The 9,447-nt window shown below is 36.0% G+C and overlaps 1 protein-coding gene across 1 annotated transcript; it reads right to left on the bottom strand.

The window, feature by feature from the left end:
- Positions 1–56: 56 nt before the first annotated feature.
- Positions 57–9,083, bottom strand: LOC105055206 (sialyltransferase-like protein 4). Its single transcript, XM_010936962.4, has 12 exons — positions 8,665–9,083; positions 8,469–8,542; positions 8,029–8,118; positions 6,296–6,373; positions 5,874–5,974; positions 5,469–5,661; positions 5,302–5,392; positions 5,161–5,225; positions 4,836–4,990; positions 4,657–4,738; positions 4,448–4,557; positions 57–635 (listed from the first exon to the last, which is right to left on the bottom strand). Exons 1-12 carry the CDS (start codon positions 8,750–8,752, stop codon positions 443–445), a joined length of 1,320 nt encoding a protein of 439 aa, XP_010935264.1. The 5' UTR covers positions 8,753–9,083; the 3' UTR covers positions 57–442.
- Positions 9,084–9,447: the final 364 nt, after the last annotated feature.

Genomic DNA, 9,447 nt, shown 5'->3' with positions numbered 1-9,447 from the left:
TTTTGTAAAATAATAAACTAATTACCACTGCATGTTCATTTCCAGACTCAAAATCATTGAAATTGAATTACAAAAATTGAAATTACCTCAAGAATAAATTTGAATATCAAACCTAAATATACAAAAACTGAAATCAACAACTCAGAAATGTAGATTGGAGTGGCATGTGCTGACACTACCCTCTCCATCAATCTCAAGAGTTTCCCAGACAGAATTCACCAGAAAGCTCGAAGCATTCGAATCCTCGAATATCTGAATTGCAAAACCATTGTAACTCCTGCCTACATGATCGTCACTGTTAAAAAATGGATAACTGAGAATTTGCATTTAGAATATAACTGGGATCGTCATGGCTGATCATGGCAGCTTGGAGATGACACTAATCAATTGTCAACCAGATAAGCAGGATTTCTCTCAGCAGATGCACAATTCTCACTGGTCATCAGTCAGGGACCATACATAGCATTCCATTTCCAAAGTTTCGCTCTAGAGGATACATTGTTGCACCTTTTACATATTTTTGATGATTAACAGCAGCCTCTCTGAGGCCAGATTTGTATGGAATCTTTCCCTTGTCACGCTTCTTTATCATAGAGCATGCACTCCATGGGTCTGCCATTCCAGCTCCAGCCCTCCTATAAGGGGGGAAAAAGGAAAAACAAAACATGCAGTCAGTGACGTAGCCAGGATTTTCACCTTGAGGATTCAATATAAATTAAAATAAATAAATAAATAAATAAAAATAAACTTAATAATATTATATTAATTAAAAGTGAGAGAGAAAGAAAAGAGGAAAAAAAGTAAATGAAAGAATTCGAACCTAAGACATTGGGGATGGAGGGTGGGGATTCAAACCACTAAGCTAAGATTTTTTGTTCTATAGGGGTTCAAAAATATATATATACAAAATTTTCTGAAAAATATTTACATACCCCTAAGGGTATAATGGGTATTGCACCAAAATTTAGGGGTTCAATTGAACCCCCAATACAAAAGGTGGCTCTGCCTGCATGCAGTAGAGCTTAAGATATATATCTAAGAAGCAAAATTTTACTGATTCGAAGCTAATTAGTTGCCCAAATATTAAGACTAGCCAATAAAAAAGGTATATGATAACAGATCTAACAAGTAGTTATTAGCAGACCATGATTTGCTTAATTTAACAACATAATAGCAGTATGAGATGAGAATAAGAAATTCCTTGCACTTTAGATATTATAAAATGACAGTGAATTCGCAAGATGAAGGTTATAACAGCCAACTCAAGCTTAAAAAAAAAAAAGGGGGCTGAGAAGTAGCAGTGCAGAGACATGGATTAAATTGTGAAAAAATAGATTAAATTGTCAACCACAGAATTAGTTGATGCAAGAAAAGAGTGGAGCAAGAAACACATGTTGGAACTTTTACTGTATTCTTACACTTACTGTAAACAAGAAAATAGAAACTGCAAGCCAGCTTACCATATCCTGTTGAAGGGCCAAAAGCACTGAACATGAAAAGGACAAGTGATGCTTAAGGGACGTTATTACCGACATTCTCCCCCAGGTTTTCTTGACCTGTTCCAGAATCATGTTTTTGAATCTGCATCCGCTTCCCAATATCTCCCAGCAACTTGAACAATCCAACACAAGTTTTTGATTTTTTGCTATGATGCATATGTCCTTGTTTCGCATCATGTATATTTTTAAATCAAAAAAAAAAAAAAACTAAAAACTGTCTTCCACTACTTATGACATGTGTATTTACATAAATGCCTACTTATATTACCCTTCATTAATTATTATCTCCTTGCAGTGGATCATGCGCATTATATCTGGTTGATGAAATCCACTCTTAAACAGCAATTTAGACTAAATATTAGCGCCAAAAATATTTCAAGTTTCAATTCGGTTAACAGAGCCCTCAGTTTTGTTAGATTTGTGTCTTGCACCTCTTGAAATTCTGGAAGTCCATTCCCCAGGAGCAACCTGTTGACTAGCTTTTAATCACCTATGCTCAATCCAGATGGTCAGGTCTGTTCTTCACTGCTCTTGTCATGATAAAAGGTAATCTTGGATATTCACATTAAATGGCACTTTGAAAATGAAACTTGCCATCAGACACGCCAAAACACATATTATGTTTGCTAAGATGAATATTATCTTGGTAACTCCTTAGAATTTTCTATTTTAAGCATAGTGGTGGGAATGCCACCATCCCGTGTTGTGCTTGGGACCTGTCCCCGTGCTAGGGCTGAGGAAAGAAGTGGCAACTAGCCTCTGCATAGCCAGTTGGCAGTATTTTTTGAAAGTCAAGCTATTCACACTTGTCGTTTTCAAGAATAAGGTCCAGAAAAGTTAAACCTTTGGTAGATATGGATCCATATGTTCTTCAAAATATTCCAGCATCCTAATTTCTCAAAGGATGATTTAGTGCCCTTTCATTTTGTCCCTGATGCACCAGGGCAAACCTATTTTTCCTACACAAAGCACTTATCTTGACATTGCCAAACCTAAATTGGGTAAGAAGCAAAGCATATCCATCATCCTTTGACGATGTCTCTAATTAATAATATAAGCAAGATTAATGAATTATCTCCATCATTATAGTATCAGTTTCAATCCAATGCTACTACCTAGATCATAGCTAGCATTCCCGGATCATTTGTCACCATTCAAGCCAGTTTCTACTTCATAAATATTAACCAGACAACATTGTTGACTTGTTAGGTCCTATCCCATTTCCTCAAAGCCATTATTCCATATTCAATCATTTCCGATGCTATGAGTTTTCAGTGCACACTTCAATGTAAACATATATAATTCATTTCTTCATAGCACAAATTTTATCCATCTTGTAACCTTCATTCTGCACCATCCTCATCTTATATATATAAACTCTTCTAGCAACCAACAGTCAATCTCAAACCTAGACATAGCACAGATCATATATCATAGCACATCAAAATGAATGATAAAATGCCACATCTACATGTTATTGTCATAAGCATCCTTAAAAACTATCAGCAGAATATCTTAAAATAAACTATACTACAAATATGGTCCTAAATCTCCCTGGCTAAGCCTTTAACTGGGAACTCAAAAACTAATCGTTAAGTCATTGCACTTTGCACCTTATCAGACTTCAATGTTTCTGATAGAAACAATAATAAAGCAATTAAATAAATGCAATCAGATATTTTTGATCATTGAACAACAACAAAAGAACTTCTATGCTTTCTATAGGTTTATGAAAAGCATATGTCAGAATAAATGCATCAAAATACATGAACTCATCAACTGTCATTCCATTTCTAATTAACATCTAGATAATCAGCATATATTGAGTGATTCCCATTATGGAGGAACAACATATTTAAATTCTCAATCTCAGGTTGCCTGCTATTTTTATCCTGCTATTGCAATGGAAATCTTCCAAAGAAAATGCACAAGACAGTTGTTATTTCAAGTTCTTAATGAATTCAAGGGGAAAAAAAAATGCAAAAAGAGTTGTGCCACCTGATTCCATTTTGGAAGGGTACTGACTAGACAGTCCATGTTACAAATAAAAGAAAGTAAAGGAACCGACCCATGATACCCACATGTTCCACTGAATGTCCAAAAGTGCATAGAGCTGCTTTTTCAGTTTTCTTCTTTGGTAATTGACTTTGGCATGGAGGATTTAACTCTCCTCACTCTGCACTTGCTTTTTGCATATAACCCCATCAAAAGAACTGGTAATAATACACAAGCACATATCATGTATGTCGACTAACTAAAATTTAAGTTGTACCAATAATGGAATACTGAACAAAATACTACATAGAAAGGGAGAAAAACTAAAAGGATGCATAAAGGCACCTTTGTGTCACATGGAAAAAAAATTATGGATATATTAATGCTATGAGCCGCAAAACATTAGAAAGATTGATTAGCTATACTATACAATGAGCGGAATCAGAATAATATACTGTCAAACACAAGTGAAGAATCAGATAAGGGTGGTCTTACTCTTATGCACAAAAATTACAAAAGGAAGCTTGATATGCTTAATCAAAAATGATGGATGCCACTTCTAGATCACCATATATCAGTAAATAAAATGATTAATGAGAAGTAGTTCAAGGCTCGGAAATGGAACAAGCATCTCACAGGAACGAAGTTCAATTAGGATCAGAAAGCAACTAACTACTATAGGATTTATAGATCCATCTGTTCAGTAAGGTCAAATGGCCGTAATTTGCACATCACTTAGGATATGGAATATCCTCATACTAATTTTGCCAAATCAAATATTGATGATAAGCATGAAACTTAATGGAAGTGCTTTTTGTTTCAGTGAGTAAAGGACTTTCATTATAGCAGGATTAAAAATAGTTCAAATTATGCTAGCTAAAATATTCATTTTCTCTGATTTGCAAGTGCTTGAAGGTAGTTTGACAGAAAAGGAACCGGGCATAATTACTTACCTCAACAGTTTTTCAGATGCAACTCTGGCAGCATAAAGTATGCTTTTATTTGGTAACCACTCCACGATCCTATTAAAATCTGCCCGCATTGGTGAATGGATCTTGATAAGCTATATACGAGAAAGGGAACAGTGGTATCAGACAATTATTTGATCAAAAAATTTTTGTAAGGTGGCAGGTTTGAAAAAAGAAGAAATTATAGAACGTACTCCTAAACATTCCATCATCTGAAAATATGCCCTGCCATGGAGCGGAGTATGGCCTTGTCTAGACTCTGAAAAGTACCTTGTCCTAACAAGAAAACAAAAACAAACATAGGTCAAATAAAAAAATGGTACCACAATCCTTTTACTTTAGGTGAAGTTGAAGGCTTCATATTGCTGCAAACCATTCTTTGTAGCCTGGGTCCACCGTGAATCCATATATATCGACAGTATCGCAAATGGAAAGGGCAAGTTCAAGAGTCTTCGGTCCTGTTCCTTTAGCAGAAGAGCCAAAGGACGTGCCTAACAAGAGATAGACCGGGTTGCGAATTGGGACTTCCTACAAAGAAGCCAAAATGAAATTTCAAGTGATCTGGTACATGTAGAGATATTTGCAATATGCAAAACATCGACCAAGCACCAGGAAAAATTTGTGTTTTGAACATATCTTGCATGACAAGATGTGCCATAAATTTTGCATCAAAATAGTCTGCAAGAAAACACAGATACCCGAATCATCTTGCTCATGATATCATGGATGGTGGTTTTGATAATGAGCACCTCCTTCTTAGTTTCTGTACAATGCAAATACTTAGCAAGATTTTGGCACAGAAAGGAGAACCTAAAAAGAGAATAGAGTAGTTCTCATACCATCTAATTCTGCAACTTTGTCCAATGCCTTTGCAGATCCTCTATTAAGAAGGCGAAACGTACTTTTCTTACCAACATATTTAGTGTAATTCTGTTATATCAGCAAGAAAAAAGTGTTACTAAAGAAAATAAGAAGAGAAAACATGCTTAAATGGTATTCACTAGACCTGTATAGGTGCGCCATTTTCTCTGAAAACAGCATCATAACCATCAATCTCTTCTCCAAAATTTGTTTTCAGAAGATCACCAGAATTACCAATAACAGCACATCGGCTATACTGCCGTGGCACAAAAGGTGGTGTATCAGGAAGTACCAGTGAAAGTTTTTCCATGCACAGTGTCTTATTCTCGCATCTATTGCTGGAGCACCAAAAAAAACAATAAGAATAATGTTAGGCTTGCTAAATCAGCAAAAGAATAACATAGAAGCAAATGTCCTTATCTCTAAGCATCTCCTATATTCGGTGTATCAGATTCACTATAGCATTCTCCCAAGGTAATTGCAGGATGCTTAACCATTGCTTTTCCAGCTAAATTATTTATTTTGCTTATCCTAATTAATGTATACTCACAGAAGTGTTCCCTTATTGATTCTGCGCCATGCATATTCCTCCCACCCATAAGGCAAAGCATCAATGTACTCCTTTGTAAGTATTGTTGAACTATTGCGAACCTGGAAAATAAAATTCTATGTAGTTATCTGAATTCAGAGCTAAAATAGTGAGTGGGCTGACCATAGGTCTTTAGACTCATAAATATTATGATCTCAAGCATTTGATCAAATAATGGTAGCAAAAGACAAACCATTATAAATGAAACTACATGACCCTAAAACATCCAAAATCTGTCCAGAATGTCCACTGTCTAACCACAATGTTGTCATATAGTACACATCTTGCTCACAGGAGTTTGAATTAAGTAATGAACTGTGCGTGCTCAGCCAGTGCTTCTATATATTTAATGAACCAGAAAGATACAGAGTTAGCAGACTCACCTGCTCCCATGTGGCCAATGCATCACAGAGATTTAAATCAAATGATAAACCCTCAAGTTCACCATTCTTGGGATCCCTCTGTCAAGTTAACAAAAATTACAATAGTAATCAATTACAAAATCAGGTTCAAAAACTTTAATGCAGTTTTGCTTTGTTTTGACGAAATGAGTTTTGGATTTTGTGGTTTCAGCAGTTTTGCTGATTTTGACTCAGTCAGACAGATCCAGTTCATGTTTTATAAGAAACTACAAGAAAATCAACTAGGAAAAACCAGATGAAATACATAAAAAAAGAAAGACAATGAAATAACTTGAGAAGATTAATTAAAAACCATTTGGAAAGTATATTTTAATATTATAACCACTGGATATATCATTTTAATGGTCTGGCACTACAGCAGTTAAACGCTATTTGTTAAATGTAACTTATCAACATTAAGTCCTCTTTCCAAACAACATATACAAAGAAACCTGCCAACAATCAAGTTTTTAGTGAACCGCTGAAAGATAGATATTTTATTTGTAAAAGTCCTTTTCTTTCCCATCCCCCATCTGTCTATTTTATTTTATTTAGTTATTCACTAGAGCAATTGTGATATTGAAGTCGATCCGAGGTAAATGTTCGGATTTATTATGACATAACGATTAGGTGCGCCACAGACCCCTCTTCACCTTGGAAAATCCTTTTCTAGCATGATGAAAAAACTATTTTTTGTGCAACTTAGCGTATTTATATCTGAATGTATAAGTGTAAGTGCACTATATCATTTCAAGATTCGTCGTCTCAATACTGAATCCCATACTATTATCATCCTATTATAGTGTCCGTACGTGGTTCAGTACGATATAAAACAGCGTACTGAGTACCGGTATAGTATGAGACAGCATACCGAATACTGATACAGTCCTGTATGGCCCATATCGGACGGTATAGGGCGGCATGGCAAACCATGTATCATTTTCCTACTCGATAGCAATATAACATGTGACAATATAACGTGTGATAAGTTAAGTATCTACATGATATTATCTCTAAATAGCCAGACCTTTGTTAAACAAAATGTGCATTTCCTCAAAATTCATTTTATAACTCAGCCTCACAATGCTTCATATTTTTTTTCAAATTTGCAACCTGTAAGTTAAATCAAGAGAAAATGCTTCCCAAAATGCAACCAAAAATGAAGAAATAACCAACAAAAAAAAGAAAAAACTTGACCATATGTACAATTGTTTTGGAGAAAATCCAAAAACTGCTCAAATATTAAATCAGCTGGACAGAAACATTTTGGTTTCAGAGTTTTGACTGAAACTTCAACAAATTCCAAAGGTATTACATTGGCTCCTGCAATTTCAGCCAAAGTACCAAAAGCACCCAGCTTATTGAACAAATAGAGGAGCATCCATCCGCTGGCTAGTTTATAATGCAGGAAGAGCACCATTGTATTCAGATAAAAAAACATTGTTTTAAATTAAACTACAGAAATATCTTGCATAAGATGGCATTATTGAATTTTGCATTTCGAAATGGTCCTTCGACTTTACTTTTTTTCACGAAACACATCGCTAGATGAATTGGACGGGTGCTAGGTGAATGAGAAAGGAAAGCTGTGCGGCAGAAAACCAGATTCTAAGGACAGCTCCATCATCATATTTAGCACATAAAAGTCAGCTCACCAGACTTATTGATATCAACAATCAGTAAAATCCATTAAGTTTAAGGATAGATAAACTCACCCACTTAGGCACTGTGTCACTTGGATATTGTAGAGTAACTTGACAGTAATCCTTGCCACCTACAGCTTGCAAGCCTAGTCCATTTGCCTTCTGCACTTCCACAACATGAGTACAATTCACCAAATCAAAAAAAAGGATTTTCTAATCAAAAACTATCTCAACAATTTCACTGATCCCAGCAATTAATGAGATACTAAGAATGTACTGAATCATATCTGGGTTGAGAAAATCTTAAAATAACAAACAATTATCATTGAAAGTCTCAAAATATCAGCTTATATTATAACTTAACGAGACATCAATAAACTTCGAATGCAAAAGATCAAATTCTAACTGCGAATGGACACACTCTACCAAATCCAAAAAAAGAAACTAAAGAGGAAAAAGTAGGAGCTAAGGGAAGAAAGAAGAAATCAAGGGAGTAAACAGGGGACACTCACAACACACTTTTTGAAGCCAGTCTGCAGTGCCATCAAGGCGCTCAAGTCCTCCTCAGAGACCCCAGAGACGCCATCTGGAGAGTGAAAACACCACAAAAAAACCAAAAAATAAAAAAAAAAATGATAATTAGAACTCTGATCCAAAGGATAGCAACGAAAAAGATCGAGGGATGAATCGACGATAAGTCTCTCTCACTGGAATTTGAGACTCCGGTGATGTAAATGAGGATCGCCGCGAGGCCAGAAGCCAGAGCGATCACCAATCCCAGATGCAAGGTCCGCATCCCGAGACAAGATCTCCAAGTTTCGAAAGAAAAAGAGGAATCCAAACCCTCTTAATTAGTTCTTCTTCTTCGATTTCTTTCTTTGGGGTTTGAGACGCGTTAGAAATCGAAATCGAAATCGAAATCGAGAGAAGAGAAGCAGGGGAGAGAGAGGAGGAGGTGGGAGGGAACTCTATTGATCTTTGCTTCGGGTGGACGAAGGCGTGTACTCTCAGAAGATTATGGGAGCCCGCACCAGTGATTTGAGGGACTGGCAATTCGTTTCCCGTTTCTTTTCGCACCATTTTTTATATCGTTTCCCTAGGGACTTGCATTGGGTCATTTGCGTTTGCTTGTACCCCCTCCCCCCGTGGCAAATGCCAACCGTCATCAAAATTGTGCCTCTTCGCGCGCGCGCACACACACACCAAAAACAAAAATAAATAAATAAATAAATAAATAAAAGAACAAGAACAAGAAAGAAGTGGAGGAAAAAGTGAGAGAAAGAAGAGGTATGTGGACGAGATGGTAATTTCTGACCCAACAATTCATCTGAGGAATCTGAGCAAGATGGAAATTCTTGAGGATAACATAAAACTCGAACCCTTAATTTTGGAAGCAGGGAGGTGACACCACTTAGCTAATGATATATTCACGAGAATTGTGTAATTAAGAATTAGTTTAGGTGGCCTGCAATTTTGCCTTTTTTTTTTAAT

The sequence above is a fragment of the Elaeis guineensis genome, chromosome 12 (genome assembly GCF_000442705.2).
Source record: "Elaeis guineensis isolate ETL-2024a chromosome 12, EG11, whole genome shotgun sequence".
In the NCBI taxonomy this organism is placed as follows: domain Eukaryota; kingdom Viridiplantae; phylum Streptophyta; class Magnoliopsida; order Arecales; family Arecaceae; genus Elaeis; species Elaeis guineensis.
Note: the sequence above shows the minus strand (reverse complement) of the source record. Positions and strands in the feature narration are given on the sequence as shown.

What these genes read in the sequence shown, in the direction of transcription:
- LOC105055206 (XM_010936962.4), bottom strand. Translation starts at nt 8,752, where the DNA reads ATGCGGACCTTGCATCTGGGATTGGTGATCGCTCTGGCTTCTGGCCTC. An exon ending in CATTGGCCACATGGGAGCAG is followed by an intron (nt 5,975 to 6,295) that starts GTGAGTCTGCTA and finishes TTTATTTTCCAG; the next exon opens with GTTCGCAATAGTTCAACAAT. An exon ending in TCATGAGCAAGATGATTCGG is followed by an intron (nt 4,991 to 5,160) that starts GTATCTGTGTTT and finishes GCTTCTTTGTAG; the next exon opens with GAAGTCCCAATTCGCAACCC.